Source organism: Protopterus annectens, chromosome 7.part0 (assembly GCF_019279795.1).
Source record: "Protopterus annectens isolate FY-2018-M chromosome 7.part0, PAN1.0, whole genome shotgun sequence".
Lineage (NCBI taxonomy): Eukaryota > Metazoa > Chordata > Ceratodontiformes > Protopteridae > Protopterus > Protopterus annectens.
The window spans coordinates 1,720,435,202-1,720,455,910 of record NC_056739.1 but is presented as its reverse complement, the minus strand read 5'-3'; the positions used below and the strand labels follow the sequence as shown (position 1 = coordinate 1,720,455,910).

General features: G+C 44.2%; 1 protein-coding gene across 1 annotated transcript in view; it reads right to left on the bottom strand.

The window, feature by feature from the left end:
- Nucleotides 1-20,709, bottom strand: part of FURIN (furin, paired basic amino acid cleaving enzyme) — a 1,258,063-nt gene that overhangs the window by 572,468 nt on the left and 664,886 nt on the right. The window contains exon 8 of the mRNA XM_044078261.1: nt 18,456-18,628. Coding sequence (XP_043934196.1) covers nt 18,456-18,628 — 173 coding nt within the window. The remainder of the gene's footprint in view (nt 1-18,455; nt 18,629-20,709) is intronic.

Genomic DNA, 20,709 nt, shown 5'->3' with positions numbered 1-20,709 from the left:
TGCATATTTGAACTGTTTCTTACTGAAATTGGTACACCTTGTTTGCTGCAGCATAGACTAGATCCAGGCCAGCTGAATCTAGCTTTGTTTGTATGCTTGTTGTTTGTTTGCTTGTTATTTCCCTGAAATGCTAATTCCACCTAGAACACGGCTTTTCAGCACTTCTGTGGATCCCTAGTGATATCTGCATTGCTTACTGTACTTATTTCCTTGTTTCACTTGAAAGAAAGTTACTGCTTGTTGTTTTTGCATTTAAGTTACCTGTAACACAATGCATTCAAGTTACCTGGCACTTGCTCACTAAAGCAATTATATAAGTCAGCACTAAAAAATTAAAAACACTACACCCTCACAAACTTCCCCTGAGTACCTTGTTCCCCATTGGCCCTTTTTTCAATTATAAAGGAATTCCCAATACTGTTCTAGCATGTCCAAAGGTCAGTTGTTAATGTCCTCTCCGGTCCAGCTGGTGAATCTGGGAATCTTGAGGCAATGTTACAACTGCCTCATGTACACAGACAACCCTCTCCTCCTCCCAACAAATTCCAACACACGTGAGAGATGCAACCATATAGCCAAACTGGAGGCTAAGCTCTCTCAACTCAGTACTGGTGTAACCAGTCAGGAGGAGAAGGAAACCACACTCACTACAATTCCAGTCTCACATAGACCTACCACGACAGCAAACCAAACACACAAATACACAAAAACATACTTGGAGGCTCTAAATAAAAATCTGCCTAAGCAGCAGAAACCTCCAAAGTAGACACCCAAGCAACCGCTACCCCAAAACAAAACACGTGCAACACACAGTTCACAAAGCCAGTGTGCTGAACAGTCACAGCCCTTAAGGCTAAACAACACACCTGATACACTTGTAATAGGGGACTATCATCAGGCACACTGACGTCCCGCTCACCAGGCTGAACAAGGAAAAGGTCACGGTGAGCTGCCTGTCGGGCGCTAGGATCCGCCACATAACACAAGCACTCAGGTCACTCCAAGGAAAGTACAAATATGACTCAGTCATTGTCCATGCTGGTGTGAATGACCTGAGACGTAACTCCCTGGACTACATGAAAAGAGACAGAGGAGCTCTCTGAGCATGTAGCCCAGGCCGGTATGATCCTGACCTTGAATAGCATCTTACCCTCACCAAGAATGATGCCACAATATGAAGACAAGATGATCAATGTCAACAATTGGCTTAAGTACTGGTGTCATTCAAAGGGGATCCAATGCCGGTCAGCCTGGGATGACATGCTCGACAAGCCACGATGCGTCGCTAGGGACAGCTTCAACCTGTCACCCCTGGGCTTTCAGATATTGGCAAAGGCTCTTGCGACCCCCATAGTGCCTTTTTTAGGCAAGGCTCAAAAGACAAACCCACCTCCATAGGTATCAAGGGATAAGAAACTAAGAGTAATGCTACTCAACGCCAGAAGTCTAAACCTCAAGATGCATGCACTCGAAACTCTCCTTAGCATGGAGAACTTCGATATCTGTGCAGTAACAGAAACCTGGTTCAAGGCTCCGGACAGCACCCCAGCACTACCAGGTTATACCTCATACCATGCTTTTCGGCCCCAAAACTTGGACCGAACCACAAAAGGAGGGGGGAGTATCAATATTCGTCAAAGATACCCACACCTCCAGGTTGGTGGCAAAGCACGAAGCATCAGAGACCATCATGTGCAACTAACAGTGGGTAAAACTACCTTCCAGCTTATAGCCTGCTACAGACCACCCTCCCAAACCCAGGAACCCCACTCGGCCTTCCTGAGAACACTGGAAAATATGAAGGTCTCTCCAAACACCATTATATTGGGCAACTTCAACTACCCAAACATAGACTGGGAACATTACTCTAGCTCCAACACCCTAGCCCAAAGGTTCCTATAATTTATAAACTCAAATGCTATGGAACAACTTGTTACCACTCCCACAAGAGGGGAAAACATACTGGACCTGATCATCACCAACATGGGGACTCTATGCTCCAGACCAGAAGTGTATCCCTCACTGGTAAGATCAGACCATAAACTAATCTCACTGGATATTCACATCCCGACCCCACCCCCTGACCAGAAAACCACAGTGAAAAACTTCTCTAAAGCAAATTTCACACTCCTCAAAACCAAGGTGGAATCCTTCAAAGCCCCCTAGCCTGTGGAAAATATGGCCCAGACTGCAGAATCCTTTATAAACGCATTCTATGAACACCTTCAGGAATGCATGGATCATGCAATCCCAAATGAAACCAAGACCCAATCCTCCAAAGGCAGACGTCCTGTCTGGTGGACCTCAGCCATAAACAAACTATACAATAGAAGGAGGAAGCTACTACATGATAGAGCAAAATCCCAAAAAGGGAAGGCACCTCTGATCAGTATTAGCAAAAAACTACGGTCACTCATAAAATCGTCTAAGGCCAGCTTCGAGAGAAAAATTGCACAGGACACTAAGGATAATCACAAGGCTTTCTTTAGTTATGTTAGGAACCTGGGTGGGAATTCCCAGATATGCTCAGAATTAGTCCAAAATGACAAAAAAATACACCGAACCCACAGACATTGCCAACATCCTAGCTGACAGGTTCAGCGCAAACTCCCCCCCCCCACCAAAAGGGCAAATATCGATCCCAGCAGAGTGCTGCCCCCCTGACATCTCAGATGCTCAGGTAAGAGCCTCCCTCTCCAAAGCAAAAAACACAGCATCAATGGGACCTGACGGTGTCCCGGGCTGCGTTCTACATTAACTCCAAGAAGAGCTAAACCCAAACCTAAAACTACTGTTCAATCTCAGCCTTACTACAGGATATGTACCCAAAGAGTGGTGTACACCAACAGTGGTCCCTCTCCACAAAGGTGGTGCCTCAACGGATCCTGGAAACTATCACCCCATAAGCCTGACTAGCTTGGTCTGCAAAGCTATGGAAAGGATCATCATGGACCTCATAAATAAAGATATTGGGGACCTACAGACACTGGATCCTACCCAGTTCGGCTTTGTTAAGGGAAGATCCTGCCTCTTAAACCTGGTTGATTTCTTTGAAACAGTCACCAAGGCCATTAACGAGGGGAAGGTGGTCCACACAGCCTACCTGGCCCTCGCAAAAGCCTTCGATACAATACCCCACTCGGGCATTATAGATAAGCTCACCAGCTTAAATATAAACCCCTATGTCACTAGATGGGTTGCAAACTGGCTCAAGGACAGAACCCACATGGTTAGAATTGCTGGAACCATGTCAGACTCCAAACCAGTTACAAGTGGCGTCCCACAAGGCTCAGTCCTGGGACCTCTCTTGTTCGGTATATATTTCTCGGAGGTACAAGCCAACACGGAAGGACTGTGGCTGACCAAGTTCGCAGATGACTGCAAACTGGGCGCCATAATAGACTCTCCAGCCGACACAAGCATCCTCGAAAAGGGCCTCATAGAAACAGACAACTGGTGCCAGAGCCATGGCCTCAAGCTAAATGCCAAAATGTGTATAGTCATCCCCTTTGGCAAAAACAAAGTGCCCACAAATTACCACATAGGTGGTAATCCATTAAGTACAGAAGAAGTAATTAGGGACCTGGGGGCCCAAGTTGATAGCAATCTCTCATTTGACAACCACATTGCCAAAGTGGTTAGAAAAACATTTTATATAGCCCACCTAATCATGAAGGGATTCACATCTAGATCAGGGGAGGTCATCGTGCCTCTTTACTCATCCCTCATCAAGCCCATAATTGAGTACATTGCCTCTTTTGGGATGTACCTTACCAGACATCTGCAGCAACTGGAAAGACCCCAAAAGCACCTTACCAAGAGGATCAAAGGGCTCAAACAGATGCCATATGCTGCCCGGATAAAGAAACTCCAGCTCTACTCAGTGGCATACCGCCTGCTCAGAGGTGATCTGTGCCTGACGTATAAAGCCATGTCCAACCCGGAATTAATGGACATGCTGCACCTCAGAATATCCAAATCCCATCGAGCTACGCGCTCGAGAGACTGGAACCTCAGCACTGAAATAAATAGGACATGCTGTTGGGACAGATTCATAACCCAGAGGCTCCCTTCACTCTGGAATAAAATCCCAGTCCAGGTTAGGCAGAGTCCCTCAGTGACTCTCTTCAAGAGGAATCTTGATGAGTGGATGGGAGATCGTAGGTTTAGCCCGGGTATCACTTCTGTGTCACTGTTAGACAGAGGCACAGTATACTAACCTCGAAAAAGGGCATAGCAAAATTAATTTAAAATGGGTGGCAAAAGCCAAACACACTCTGGCTAGGCTTATAAATGCCCTAGGGCAGATAGCCTAGTATGAACCTATTAACCTATGAACCTATAATCCAATCAAGCTCTCGTCCTTCAGTATAATTCCTAAAATCACCACCACGCACACTACCCCTAACCAACTCTACAACCCTAAACCCAAAAATATGGTTGATACCATAATCGGCACAATGTTTAGCCAAAGCACTGTGCATGTCTTGTCTACTGATGCTATACAGATGTTCCCTTATCCGCTCCATGAGGGACAGATTAGCTTTCCCTACGTAGAAACAACTACAGATTCTACAACTAGCCAGATAAACAAGGTCCCTACTCCTACAGTTTGCACGTACTTTAAACTTAAACACTTCACCAGTAGAAGGATGAGTGAAATCTACACTCGTGTGTATATTAGAGCACTATCTACAATGCATACATCTCACGGTGCCAGTGTAAACAATATTAGCACCTACTTGAGGTCTATTTTTATAGCATAATTGTCGTTTAGGATTCTTCTTATTTTTGAAAGTAAAACTGGGTATAGCCCCTACTATATCCTTTAATGTTGCAGTGCTAGGGTCCAGATTTGGGTTATCAGGCTGCAAAGAGAGTAGGATCTTGTCCTCCTCCATTTGTTTATACACCACAGGACAGTCATATTGTCTGTGATCACTTTCAGGGTTCCTGGCTGTAGAGCTGACTTGAATGTTTGTAAGGCTAGCAGTAGTGCCCTTATTTCCCCGATGTTGATATGGTCCTTTTGTCTTAGGGTGACCATTTCCATAGCATGGTGAATTACTTCTGGTTGTGTACTAGCACTGCAACCCAACCCAGGTCTGAAGAGTCTGTGAAGACTTGTTGTAGGGGGCCCAGAACCTGTAAGGGGGTTCCTAAGTTGAGGTGGATGGCTGATACCCACCACTGGAGTTCCCTCTTCAGGTACTGAAATAGGGGAAGGGGGGGTGTCCAGGGGGGTGAGAGTGTTGGCTCCATACGTTCTTTAGGATCCACTGGATTTTTCTCATGTGGAGTCTTGCCAGAGGTAGCATGGGTATTAGGGATGCCATGTGGCCTAACATCCTTAGGAACTATAGAGCTGGCAAGGAAGTGTGGGTCATGAGATTGGTAAAGTATAGACAAAGGTCTAGGATCCTTTTGTCTGGAATGAAGGCTTTCATTCTGTCTGTTCTGATCCTACATCCCAAGAACGCCACGTCTTGAGTGGGGTTAAGGTGAGACTTTTCATCGTTTATGGTAAACCCTAATTGAGTTAGGGTAAATATCACCTGTTGTAGGTGGAGCAGAAGGACTTGGCGGTCCTGGTGAAGAATGAGCAGGTTGTCTAGATATTGGGTATATTTGTATACCCTGTGTTCTGCAGTGAGCAATGAAGGGTGCTAGACACTTTGTGAACACTCAAAGAGTAGTAGAAAGTCCAAAAGGTAAGGCAGAGAGTTGAAACTGCCAGTAACCTATTGCAAAGTGAAGGAATTTCCTGTAATCTGGATGCATAGAAATGTGAAGGTAGGCATCTTTCAAATCCAGGGCTACCATGAAAGCCTGTGTTGGTATGAGTGGCTGGAGCAAGGGCAAGGTAATCATTTTGAAGCTGGGTACCTTCAGAAACAGGTTTAGGAAAGATAAATCCAGAATTGGCCACCATGGGCCATCTTTCCTTTGTACCAGAAACATTCTGGAGTAGAAACCTTTGTTTCTTTGTGGGGACAGCGCCGGTTATCCCACTCCACAATGGGGGAGCCACCATGGACCCCGGGAACTACCACCCCATTAGCCTGACGAGCCTGGTCTGCAAGGCTATGGAACGTATCATCATGGAACTTATAAACAATGACATTGGTAATCTCCAAACTCTGGACCCCACCCAGTTCGGGTTTGTAAAAGGCAGATCATGTCTCCTAAACCTGATAGACTTTTTTGAAGTGGTCACCAAACCGTAGATGAGGGTAAGGTGGTTCACACAGCCTATCTACATCTTGCCAAGGCTTTCAACACCATCCCCCACTCTGGGATTCTAGATAAACTCACTAAACTAGGTATAAATCCCCATGTCACAAGATGGGTTGCCAACTGGCTCACTGACCGAACCCACACTGTGAAAGCAGCAAACTCCAAATCAGACTTCAGACCAGTGACAAGTGGAGTACCACAGGGTTCAGTCCTGGGACCTCTCCTGTTTGGTATCTACTTCTCTGAAGTACAGGCTAACACAGAAGGTCTTTGGCTAACAAAGTTTGCAGATGACTGCAAACTAGGATCCATAATCAAAACTCCTAACAATGTGTACAGCCTACAAAAGGGCCTCAACGAGACAGATGCCTGGTGTCAAAGCCATGGCCTCAAGCTCAATGCCAAAAAGTGCATTGTCATCTCTTTTGGTAAAAACTCTGTACCCATAAACTACCACATAGACGATAGTCTACTTAACACCGAACGTGTGACAAGAAACCTTGGGACACAAGAGGACAGTAATCTCTCCTTTGCTAATCACATTGCCACAGTAGTCAGGAAATCCTTCTACGTCACACACCTCACAAAAGGTTGATCTTCCAGGAAAAAAAAAAAGAGGTCACTGTTCCCCTCTACTCGTCACTCATTAGACCCATTATAGAATACAGCGCGCTCCTTTTGGTATGTACCTCACAAGACATCTAAAACAACTGGAAAGGCCGCAGAAATACCTCAAAGAGGATTACCAACCTCAAACAGATGGCCTACGCAGACCGTCTCAAAAAAACTCCAGCTTTACTCCGTCGCATATCACCTACTCAGAGGCAATCTCTGCCTAACACATAAAGCTATGTCAAACCCAGAGCTGTTTGACATGCTCCACTTAAAGAAATCCCACTCGCTCCAAGCTAGACACTCTAGGGACCTAAACCTTGTCACCACAATAAACAGAACATGCTGGAGGGATAGATTCCTGTCCCAGAGACTTCCCATACTCTGGAACAAACTACCTATCTATATGAAACAAAGCTCCTCATTAGCACTCTTCCAGAAAAATCTTGATGATTGGATGGGAGATAGGAAATTCACTCCGGGAGTCACTTCTGTGGCTCTGCTCGATAGGGCCACAGGAAAATTATTTTCTTGGGTGGTGAAAGCCAGGGTACCTTTTTGGCTAGGCTTATATAGGCCCTAGGGCCAATAGCCTAGTACCTACCTATGAACCTATGAGGGTACTTCTATGGTGCCCTGGGCTAGTAGTTGAATGATGGGCAGGAAAAGGTGAGTTTGATTTGTAGGAGGTTGGGGAGATCCCTGGAAGGGGGGTAACATCCACCAAGTCATGAAGTATCCCCTATGAATGATGGAGAGGACTAATTGTTCTGATGTAATTCTCCACCAGGAGGGTAGGGAGAGGGTGAGCTGAAGGCATAGGGAGTGTTTGGGTCTAATAGTTGTAAATCACAGTGGAGGCGGTCTGGTTTGATCAGACTGACTCAAAATGGGGTGGGGGGTGGGAGGGTTGGTAGAAAACCTGGGAGTACAGCTTTTCCTGGGTTGCCTGGGCCCCTTTTGCTGAGGAGCTGAATGTGAGGACTGTCTCCTAACAAAAGAAGGTCTTTGTGGGTAGTTTCTGTGATATCTGGGGATAGGAGACATCAGCAAATGTTTTAGGTTTTGAAGTTCTTTTCCCTTTTTTTGAAGGGATTTGAGAATTCTGCTGAGACTTGTCCAAATAGGGCTTTATTGTCCAGTGGGGCATCAAGTAATTTAGTTTGTACATCCATAGGGAGTGGTTGCAGTCTCACCCAGGAATATCATCTCAAAACAGAGCCTGATGCAGCAGATTTAGAGGAGGCTTCCACAGCATCATAACTGCACTTGGAGTGCCTAGTCACTTGAGATGCTGTGGAAAGTAGGATGTTAAGTTGGGTTTTAATGGAAGAGTCAGGAGCCTCAGAGAGGAGAGTAGAAGCTTTGGTAATGTTGTCCAAGACGTACCTAGCCATGTGGGTTTGGTAATTGAGAGCTCTTATAGCCAGAGTATAGGAGGTATACACTTTCTTCCCTAGTCTGTCCATGAATTTGGTGTCTTTAGCGTTGTTGCCTCACAGTAAGACGCTGTCCGGTTCGATTCTCAGCTAGAGCGTCTTCTGAATCGAGACATACATGAATGGACGTACCCTCGTTGAAGGTTGTGCATCAGGGCTGGTAACTTTGCACGTAAAAATTAACTACCAATCATTAGCGGACCGGAGTTCCGCTGTGGCGACCCCTAACCGGGAAAAGCCGAAAGACACAACAACAAAAAATCAGTAGGGTAGAGAGCAGCAGAAGGTAATTGTCTGGATGTTTTATCAGCAGATACTGCAATAACTGCTGGTGGTCTGCTAGTGGGTTTTTAAAAAGAAATTGGGTGTCCAGAGGGACCTTATAAAAATGATCTGGACGTTTTGAGGCTGGTGGCTGTGAGTATGGGGACTGTGAAGCAGCCAAGAAGGCATCCTGGAAGGCAGGTAGCAAAGTGGGTACAGCAGACGAGGAAGGTTGCTCCATTTGCAATAGGTCAAAGTACCTTTTCCTGGTGTCAGAGACCTCTGAGGCCTGCCACTTAAAATGTTCCCTCATGAGGGAGATTGTGTCGCCAAAGGTAAATTCTTCCCCAGGGGACTCAGGAGTAATGGGATCCTCCTCCTCTGGGGTAATGAAATCCTTGGGAGAGTCTATTTGGGATCCATATGCAAGAGATTCCTCTGATGAGGAGTAATCTTCCTGTGACACTTCTAAGGGAGGCCCTGAAAGGGAAGCAGGAGAGGGATGTTGTGTCTGTAAGGCCTGGAATGCCTTAAAAAGACTCTGTGAAAAAACTTTCCATCCAGGAACCGGTTGAGACTGAAGATGTTTTAATTTTTGTTTTCTCTTCAAGGGGGTAGCCAGTTTAGAAAGAATGGGAGTCAAATGGGTGGATGGAAGTGTAGGAGTAGGGCCTTCTGACTAAGTCATGGTTCCCCTTCGCAGTTAGTGCCTGATTAGCCTCAGCAGAAGCACTTAAAGTTTGTGCTATTGCCAGCTTCCACTGAGGTTCCTGGGCCTGGCTTGGAAACGGAGGTCTGAGAAGAGCCCGGGCTTTCATCAGCCTCAAGAATCTGCTCAGACGCCTGAGGTGCAGTGTGAGAATCTGGCCTGATTTCCTTGGCCTTCTTCTGTGGCGGCTCATCAGACGGGCCTACTCTGCCTTCCACATAGAGCACGAGACGTCACAGCCTTTGGTTTTCCAAATACAGTTTTAATGTGGCCAGACAGCTGCAAAGTGTTTTAGGGACGAAGGATTTGCAAACAGGACAGGATGTATGGTCGTGAGCCTTGCCTAAACAAAATGTGCACTTTTCGTGCGTGTCCTTGCGAGGAATTTGTCTGCCATAAGCACACTTCCCCTTCTTAGTGGACATGTATGTCTTGGCTATAAACAAAAGACAAAGAAAACCCAACAGGGTACTTATCTGTTGCACTACATTGAAGCAGTCGTCTGATCTGTAGCAGTTGCTTTAATCGGTCTGAGAATTAGCAACCTGCTTTGTGAACTGGCAAACAGGAGTCAGACGTTCACCACGGCAGGAAACTTCTGAAGAGGGTACGTGAAGACGTCACTTTTATACCCTACGTCGGTTTATGGCTCTGACAGAGGATGTCACATGTACCCTACAGGACCAAAGACTTTGGTATACTGGCTGGATGTTTGCCCTACAGGCAGCAACCTCCCTATGGTGATGAATACTGCAACAAGAGAACAGAAGGACATCTACAGGTACTCTGTGCAGTGGATGCACCAATGGCACAGCTTATGATAATAATTTAATGCAGTTTTGTTACTTTCAAGCAATCCAGACTCTCAATAGATTAGAATAGTTTGGCAGGATACCACTCGGTTTCAGTGGAATGCTTACTGAGCTGCATTTGCAGTAATGCACATAAAAAGTACAGTTTTGTACCTACCATAAATGTAGATGTCCGATAGACATGCAACTGCAGTCATAATATGCGGGTTGTCCTGCCTCAGGCAGCCCCCGGTCAGCCGGATTCCAAAGTCTGGGTCCGACGTCGGCTTATGTCGCATTTCTCTCCGACGTCAGAGCGGCTGGAGTACATAAGCATCAGCCGACGCCATTTTCTTCAGTGTTTCTTGCCCCAGATGCCAGGTGCCCTCCAAGGAAGGCCGTAATCAAATTGGAAGACAAAAACAGGATTCCAAACAAATAAATGAGCAATAAAACAAATACACCATAACAGATATCCCCAGCTAAGATTAACAGGGATAGGAGTGGACCCTAGGCATAGAGGGGTATGGAGGGAGGGAAAATCCAACTGCAGTTGCATGTCTATCGGACATCTACATTTATGGTAGGTACAAAACTGTACTATGTCCTTCAAGAATGCAACTGCAGTCATAACATGTGGGTATAATACCATAGCTTAGCTGGGGGAGGAGGAATGCTCTAGGAGAAAGATGGTGTGGCAATCAAACCCTGCAGGACTGCCGAGGCAAAGCCTGCTCTGGATCTGGAGTATAGAGGGAGATTGTAGTGTTTGGAGAATGTATGCACGGAGCTCCATGTAGCAGCTTCTAGAATGTCCTTAGTAGGCACCCCACTTAAGAATGCTGTAGAGGTGGCTGTAGCTCTGGTGGAATGTGGTCTGACATTGGCTGGAACAGTCTTTCCATGAAAGGAATAACAGAATCTGATGCAATGTCCAATCCATTTTGAAATAGTCTGTTTTGAAATTGCTCTTCCTTGGACTGCAGGGGCGTAAGCTACAAAAAGTTGTTCAGACTTCCTACTGGCCTTGGTTCTGTCCAGGTAGTATCGAAGTTGTCTGTGAATGTCCAAGGTATGCAACAGTCTTTCCCCCTTATTCTCAGGATTGGGGAAGAAAGCAGGCAGATGAATGGCTTGATTTAAAGAAACCCTAGATACCACCTTTGGCATAAAAGTAGGGTTGGTCCTTAATGAAACCCTGTCTCTGTGAAAAATAATGAAGGGTGGTATTGCCATTAGGGCCTGTAGCTCCGAAACCCTTCTTGCTGAGGTAACTGCCAACAGAAAAGCTGTCTTCCATGAGAGAAATTGCAAGTTAACTGAAGCTGCTGGCTCAAATGGAGGTAGAGTCAGTTTTTCTATGACAAAATTGAGGTCCCAGGCTGGCACTGGGGCCTTTCTTGGTGGCTTAATGTTCTTGATTCCCCTGAGGAATTGCCTTAGTAAAGGGTATGAGAAAACAGGAGGATCAGTGTTGTATCTAGCTGAAATAGCAGATGCATGTATCTTTATGGAAGAATATGAGAGGCCGTTCTTCAACATATCTGCCAAATATTCCAAGATGAGTGGGATGTTCAACAATGATGCATCATGTCCCTTGCTGGTATTCCAATTGCTGAATCTTTTCCACTTTGCTAAGTAAACCTTTCTGGTGGATGGTCTTCGAGCCTCTGTTAGTATCCGCTGAACTTCCTTGGAGAGAGATAGGCTGAAGTTATTTATGGGATCTCCCAGGCTGTTAGCTGCAGTGTCTGAAGATTTGGATGCACTGTTTCGAAATTGTGTTGAGTCAAAAGTAGAGGCCATTGGGGAAGGGCCCACCTCCTGGTGTGACATATGCTCCGTAGTAGTGGGTACCAGTGTTGTCTTGGCCAGTCCGAAGCTATTATGATTCCCTTGGGTCTCTCTGCTTTGATCTTTAGTAATACTGAGGTCATCAGTGGCAGAGGTGGGTATGCATAGATTGTTAGGGAGTTCCAGTTGAATGAGAGGGCATCTATTTTCCAAGCTTTTGGATGGTATGTCCTTGCGCAGAATTTTGGTAGAAGATGGTTGAGGTGAGAGGCAAATAGGTCCACTTCTGGCTTGTCCCATGTCGAAGTGAGTTGTGTGAAGGCCCTCGGATGTAACCTCCACTCGTGTGGATCTGTGAAATTCCTGCTTAGGCTGTCCGCCAACACATTGTCTTTTCCTGGAACAAACTGGGATTGTAACTGGATGTTTAGGCTCAGTGATTTCTCCCAAAGATGCATTTGTCAGTCTGCAAAGGGGGTAAGAGTGGGTGCCCCCTTGCTTGTTTATGTACCACATCACAGTGGTGTTGTCTGTCCGTATCAGTAAATGGCCTTGCTGGAGTTGGTGTTGAAAGGCCTCGATGGCATGCATTACTGCCAGCATTTCCTTTTGGTTTATATGCAGATGTGTTTCCTTTGGAGACCATTGTCCTTGTACACCCCTGCCTTCCATGTGCGCCCCCCATCCAAGGTCTGAGGCGTCTGTGGTCATGGTCTGTGTTATCTGTGGTTTTTTGAATGACATACCTGTGTTTGCCTGGCTCACCGAGGCCCACCATAGGTATTCCTTTTGTAGGCATGGAATGAGCGATGAGCGGTATGATTGTCTCCAAGTTGTTGCTGTGTTGAGACCAAATGCTTTTTAGGTACCATTGAAGCTTTCTCATGTGTAGTCTTGCTAATGGAACCAGGAGAATGCAGGATGCCATGTAACCCAGGGCCTGTAGGAATCTCCTTGCAGTCATCTGGGTGAGTTTTGCTAAACCTTTGAAGTAATGAGTTAACTTCTCTTGCTTGTCTTCTGTCAGGTAAGCCATCTGAGAGGCTGTGTCTAGTTTGGCTCCTAAGAAGATTACTTGCTGGGATGGCTGCAGTCTTGACTTTTGGAAGTTGACTGTGTATCCCAGAGCTTGAAGTAATCGTATGACATAATCCAGGTCTTTTGTCAACATCAATTTGTCGTCCGCTTGTATGAGGCAGTCGTCCAGGTACGGGTAAATTTGTATCCCCTGGAGCCTGCAATGAGCAATTACTGAAGCCAGGCATTTTGTGAATACTCTGGGCGCAGTAGATAAGCCAAATGGCAATGCTGAGAATTGATAATGCTCTGGCCCTGCAAGAAATCTGAGGTATCTTCTGCAGCTGTGTCTGATAGGGACATGCAGGTATGCCTCCTTGAGGTCCAGAGTAATCAGCCAAGACCCCTTGCCCAGCATGGGAAGGAGTTGCTGTAGAGTCAGCATTTTGAACTTTGGTACTATGAGAAAGGTGTTTAATGCGGACAAGTCCAGTATTGGTCTCCATTGAGATTCTTTTCTTGGAACAAGGAACAGTCTTGAGTAAAACCCCTGGTCTTGTTCTTGTTGTGGAACTCTTTCTATTGCTTTCATCCGAGTCAGCAGAGTGATTTGCTTGATAGCCTCTGCCCTATGGTTTTGTGGTAGGTTTGGCATGCCTTGTTTTCTTGGTAAGGTATGAAAATGAAACCTGTACCCTCGGTCTATAATGTCCAAAATCCATTTGTCCTTTGTCAGTCTGTGCCAATTTTCTGCAAACAGAGATAATTTCCCGCCCAAGGGAGCTTCTATTTTTTCCCTGGTAGGCGGTAGTAGAGGAAAGTCATTGAGATTGTGGTTGTGGGGCAGGTGAAACCCTTGCGTCACTTCTTTGGTTTCCTGGCTGCCATTGTCGACCCCTGTAAGGGCCTCTGTATTGGCCTCTTCCTCGGCCACGTCTGTTCTTACCCCTTTGAAACTTTTCAGGATTAGGAAAGGACCAGTTTTTAGAAGGCCAATTCCTACTGAATCTGGGGGGTTGAACCTGGAGGAAATCTTTCACCGTCTGAACTGATTTTGCTTTTTCTTCGATGGTCTTTAACACATCCTTAGCATTCGCACCAAAAAGCTTGTTCTTTTCCAAAGGTGCATCCAGAAGTTTTGCTTTTACATGATCTGGTAGAGGTTGATCTTTTAACCAAGCATGTCTACGAATGACTGCCCCTGTCATAGCTGCCCTACATGAAGCTTCCAGTGCATCATATCCACACTGCAGGAAGTGATTTCTTACTTGCTGAGTGTTATGTACAGCTTCCTGCAAAGTCTTCCTGTCTAAAGGATCAGGAGTGGCTAATGTTTTTTGTAAATCTTCTAACAGGTAATCCTGATATTGTAACATATGAAAAAGGCAATTTAAAGCTCTCATAGATAAGGTAGTGGATGTATAAACCTTTTTGCCCCATCTCTCTAATGACCTAGCTTCCCTGTTGGAGGGCAATGGATTTTTAGAGGTGGAGGCTGAAACTCCTTTAGGCCCCTGTGAAATAGTTTCCAAATCAGCAGTATGGGCCCTGAATAAATGGGAATGAGTTTCTGGGACCCTGTAATACCTGTCTGGCTTGGCTGGAGCAGGAGGAAGAGAATCAGGGGTAGCACTAGAGTCAGAATATAAATCATCCAGAACATCAAGTACAGGAGGAATAGCTAAGGGCCTGTGCTGGGGCTTCTTAAGGAAAGTCCTAAGGCGTTTCCTAGAATCAGAATATTCCTGACCTTGCCACTTGAAATGTTCCCTCATGGTGTGCAGGACTTCCCCAAAAGAAATATCCTCAGGAGGGGAGGCCGAGGGGATGGAATCTTCTGCATCGAAGTCCTCATAGGTCTGGAAGAGCTCTTCCTGGCTATCAGAGTGGACAGAGCCCTCAGAATCTTCATCTGAAGGAATAGGGTTAGAGGGTTCAACCCGGGGCTTTTTATCAGAAGGAGGCTGGGATCCTCTCTCAGGATGGGCCTGTGAACCTCTAATCATGGAAATTAAATCAGCAGCCATGGACATAATTTGTGTCTCTGGAGTAGGCTGAGGTAAGAATTTAGAAGTAATATGCTTTGTTTTGCTGGCTGCCTTAGCCCTAGTGTAGGCCTTAATAGACATGGCCATAGGAGGCCTGGCAGCTCCACGTGCAGGAGTGACCTTGTCTACAGCAATGGTCTCGGGCATTTCCTCGGTTTCTGTATCTGGAGGAAAATCAATAACTGGCGTCGGAGTGATGTCCGGAATTGGAGTCGTCGGTAATGCGGTGTCTTCGGTTCGGAGCGGTGGAGAGACCGTCTCAGAGGGAACCGGAGCACTCGTGCTAGGTTTTGGCGTGGAGTCGGTGGTAGATGCGGGCCGAGGATGTTGGTCCCAGTCTTTTCGCTTTTTGGGGGTTTGCGATGTCGGAAGATCCGACTGCATGGTGTAAGCAAATTTATCGGCGAAAAAATCTTCAGCGAACTCCGCCCGGCGCCTGAGAGTGCACTTGAAGCGAGTGCACTTGTTGAAGCGAGCACAGGCTACACAGGCCGAGACGTCGTGGTCTGGGCCCAGGCAAGGAAGACAGTAAGAGTGGAAATCCTTATGAGGTATTTGTTTACCACAAGAAAGACAATTGTTAACTTTTTCAGTAATTTCTGACATCGGCTGAGGCAAGAAAAGGTCCCCAACGGGGCACTTAGCTTTTTTGATGACTTCGGTATCGAAGAATACAGGAGCTGACCGACCGGCACTTGCGAACTGCTTCTGCTTCGGGCACCACGCGGCAAGAAAGACTGGAGAAAATGGCGTTGGCTGATGCTTATGTACTCCAGCTGCTCTGACGTCGGAGAGAAATGCGACATCAGCCGACGTCGGACCCAGACTTTGGAATCCGCCCGACCGAGGGCTGCCTGAGGCAGGACAACCCACATGTTATGACTGCAGTTGCATTCTTGAAGGACATCATGTATTTTTCTACTGTCTCATTTCTCTGCATCTTCTGGCTGAAGATGGTACAACCTTCTGCATTTTATTCAACTCATACTTCGCTGCACAATTGCAACTGTTTTTGGCTTGGCACTGCTGTGTCTACACACTGGCAAGCTGTCTGAGAAGATGTAAAATTATCTCCCACATTCTCACTGTGGTATTTACCTAACTTGGTTTCCACTTTGATCACTAGATTCTACTCATATTGACTAAAGTTAACATTTTATGACCATTTTCCATTTATATAGTTTGAATTCTCAGTCATATCCTTAGACATTGATGGATCTGTACCAGGTATACCAGACAGTTGTATTTGAGAATGCAAAATTACAACCTGAACGAAATGTCTGTACAACTTATATTTACAGACATGGTTCAAACATTTTTGACCCACAGTTTACAAGCTTCAGTTTATGCACTGAGTGAAAGAAAAGCACACGTGCAGACTCACTTAAATTGTAATTTAAAAACAAATGTCTGAACACAGATTCTGATATTGTGCTACACTTTGCTCCAAGATCTGGCTTCAAAACAGATTTGTCATTTAGGTATTTTTCTGATCAGTCTTCCTGTTTGCCACTGCTGGATGTGTGTTTTTTTTAATTCACACTTGATTGCATGTTTCCTGTTTCTGACTATTTTTACCAGTATTCAAAAAAGTTATTTTCAGAATTGCATTACTATATATCACTAGAATATTAACATTCTATTTTTGCTTTCCTTTTCTACTTAAGCATATTCTGGAAAATGGAATATATTCTTGCATAATCCTTCACAGCTTTACATCCTACAAACTTTAGTCTTTACATTACATGCTCTCATATCATGCTATAGCCTCAATGAGTACAACGTGTGTGTTTTGCTTTTCTTTTCTTACTAGACAACACACTGGTCAATATATTATGTGATGATTTGTGGAACTACTGGCTTTTACTTGTACTACCTTTATAACTTGTCAGACTTGTTCTGTCCTTATTCTCAACATGTTCCCTAGCAGTTTAACACACCCTGTAACACCAGTTAGTAATTTTATTTGCAGTTTACTCACATGACACACATTTACTGCTTTTTCAAGTTCTAGGTTTGATGCTCTCCACAGTCTGTGTAGTCATTATTTGTACCAAACCAAATTTTATTCCTGAACAATGAATTAATTACAGTGCTGTCCAAATTTGGAATGATCCATTCTAGGTCACATACCCATCTGCATTCGCATGTGGTCCTGGTTTCTGGTTAAAAAAATGCAATATCTGATGCAGGGAAGACTTTTCTTTGGTTCATAGTATGCCTGGAACTTAGTACTACCAAAAAGAGTTTAGACACCTTGATGGCTTCCATATCTGCAGCTTAAAGAAACATAGCACCTTTGAGTTTCTCTGGTTTGTCACTAAAGCCACTTGTAAGTAAGAGTAAGATGCAGCTCAAATGTTTGGATCCAGACCTTTAGGGTTTCTTACAGGTGTCCCTGTTTAAGAACATCTAGAGGTTGATTCTTTTAACATTTCAAGCCAAAAATTAAAGATACTTCACAAAAATTGATGATCAGAGTTTTGTGCACATAATTCATTTCATGATTTTTTTTTGTCTTTTGCAAGCTAAAGGCTTATTGTTAGATAGACCATGAAGCAGACTATGTGGAGAAAAAGGCTTACTGTGCAAGTTACTGTTTCCATGATACTTAACAATAAAAACAAAGAATACTCAGACAAGAGTAACAGGAGCAGGAAATTGACTCATTCTTCCATCAGTTCTCTCTTTCAGACACCAATAAACATTCTGACACCATTTTAGGTATGCTACAGCCTGACATTCCAATAGAGGCATTATGGATTAAACGGTGTGGACAGGAGGCCTTAAATAAATACAAACAGACATGCTGCTAATACAAAGGTTTACTCAGAAGTTTCAAGACCCACCCAGTTGATACACTCCTGTCCCAAGAAATATAACTTTCTAAAGTTAATACTTCAGACTTCACACTTCTTCCACCTCTGCTACATGTTCTGATATTCATTTCCTACAGTCTGCTTTCTTCGAGGATTAACAACCCTATCATTTTGGAACAATCTCAATTTCTTTTCCTTCAAAGAGTTCAGAAATAGTCACACACACATTGCTTTTATTTTCAACTGACACATACTCCATTATGGCAGAAATTACCTTGCTCTTCAAACAATTTAAGAAACATTTTCTCTGGTGACATGTCATCCTCAGTCTACCCAGTCATCATCCATCTCAGTGCATCAGAAGCCATTCTTCCTTCATTTTCCAAGGCAGTATAAATATTCCATATTGGGACTTCTCTAAACTGATGGTGTATCTAACAGAATCTACCCAGCTAACTATTAAAATAAATGATAATGGTGCAATTTGTAATAAAGATACAAGTGCTATGAATGCATGGGAATAGTATTAGATTAAAATACTGCTAACACTTTTGACTTATAAATTGCTACTGAATAAAACTGCTCTAGCAATAACATTCAAGGTAAAGTATGTTCAAACAGAACTAGCTAATATAAAACATTTAGCCCACAGAGGGAACAGTTACTCACAGCTTTTTTAGGGAAGGAGCTAAAGGTAATAGGGATATGTACATTTGAATACTCACCTCAGAAACTCCCCTGAAGAAAGCTTCCTGGGCCAGTCGAGCAGGACCATCTACTGTCTTGCCATCATCCTCAGGACCCCAGCTGGCACTGTAGATATCAATCTGCTGAGGATTCAGACTGAGTGACTGAGCTTCCACAGCATCTGTTACTTCACCATCGAGCATTCTTACACCTATGAAATGGAAGAACAAATATCATCTTCTGCTAATCTTTTTATCAGAATACTGTAGGATGATGCACTTTTTTCCAAGCATTCAGAAATTACAACAGGACAATGTCAGAGATTGAAAAAAAAATGATTAATCAGTTTATGCTCACTGTCTGTCCTCTTATTATGGAACACTGAACAAAAGACAAGACGAGGTTAGCGATACAGAGGGGACACAACACCAAAGATTCATCGATTCACAGTGAAGAATTAGGTCAGACAAACAAGTAAACTTTTTAATGGGATAACCAAAGTCTAAACCACAGAGGATAATAAACAAACTAGAAAGTCAATAAAGAAGTACAACACTGACTGAACACTACTAACTGAAGCTCTCTGCGAAAGTATGACTTTTTTTCGCACCCTTTGTCTTTTGATCATCAACCTCCTTATGACCATAGTCCATTCACCTTATGACCATAGTCCATTCATTTCCAATTATCTTGGGTAGAGTCAACCAGGACAGGTCATCATATACAGTTAATCAGGGTGGCTTGAGATTTTTCACTTTAGCCCTATCTAACCACTCACACTGGGCAAAGCACCAGGGAGGGGACAATGAAATGAACTGCAAGGAAGCGTGTCCTCTCATTTCACTAAAGTAATGTTCTCTCAAGTAGTCTTGTACTCCCAAAGCCCAAGTGGTGGTTTCTCCTGTCTCCACCATGGAAATTACACCAACCTGTGCTCCTCTTGTTCATAGGCTCATAGGTTGGTACTAGGCTATCAGCCCTAGGGCCTATACAAGCCTAGCCATAACAATTCCCTGGCTATTTCTTCTCACATTATTTACTTTCCTGGACCCCTGTCTAGCAGGGCGACTGACGTGATCCCTGGGGTGAATTTCCTTTCTCCCATCCATTGTGTACATGTATCCCTCCTCAGCCCCGGGTGGAAGATGAGCGGGCAATGCCTCTTCATTTCTCTCCATCCCTGCCTGGCTACTTGAGTGCCAGGGCTACTAATCACAATTCAGTCACCTGGGTCATAGCCAGGTCTCCATTCCTTTGCACCACAGAGCCAGACCGAAAGCAGGAGGGCAATTAATGGTTACAAGAGAGTTCAGTAATGAATTCTATCCTCCTTTTTAATAAGTCTTATTTTGCTCATTTTCTCTTATCAAATGCAGGCTTACAACAGACAGCTTCCTGTTTCACATCCTCTATCTTATTTATTCCCAGAGTCCAAAGGAAGCAAACACATAATAAATCAACAAAAGAACCCAGAATAACAGTGCAGTCCAAGTGGAGTCAGTAAAGGCAATCACCAGCTATATTTTAAAAAATAAAATAATAATTAGCAGTTGTATTAATAAAATGTTTATTATAAGCGTTAACATCTTTCGTCCAAATAAAGGTTTCAGCAGACCTTATCAAAGCAAAGACTTCATTACCTCACTCAAACATTTACATATTAAAATGTAATGCTGTTTTTTAACAGTGGATGTGGTGGATTTATTTACTAGTATCCCAATGGAAGAAGGGATCAAACTTTTTACAGAAGTATTAATAGAATACAATTTTTTGGCCACAATGCAATTTAGTATTGGAACTTGTGAGTCTTGTTTTTGGTTAATTCCCAGAGTCCCAAATGCCATGCACCTGAAGCAGCCTCCAAATCTGCCATGGTTTCTAATGGCAAGACAGAAATGGACAAAAAAAATCTTCATCTGTGGTCACAGAAAGATGAGGATATCACATAGCCTGCTTTTCTCCAGGCACCAACCTCTCTTCATGGCACTCTCAGACAGGTTTATCTTCCAGTGGGGATTTTGGTACCTTTTTTCCCAGTAAAGACCTTAAACTGGAGATAAAAGTTTGGGGTATTTTCTTTTCAGCTTGCTCCATATAAGGGCCCTTTACAAAGTGGAAATTTTATTTTCTTTGGCTATTAAAATTCCAATGGAAAACTGAGTTACTGGGAACTTCCTCAAAGGCAGGTCACTATCCTTATGCTACAATAGATGGACCATTTTCTTCCAATCAAACTAGACTGTTCTGCCAATTCCTCTGTAACCTCCCCTTCCAATTAGAAGCTTTAAAATT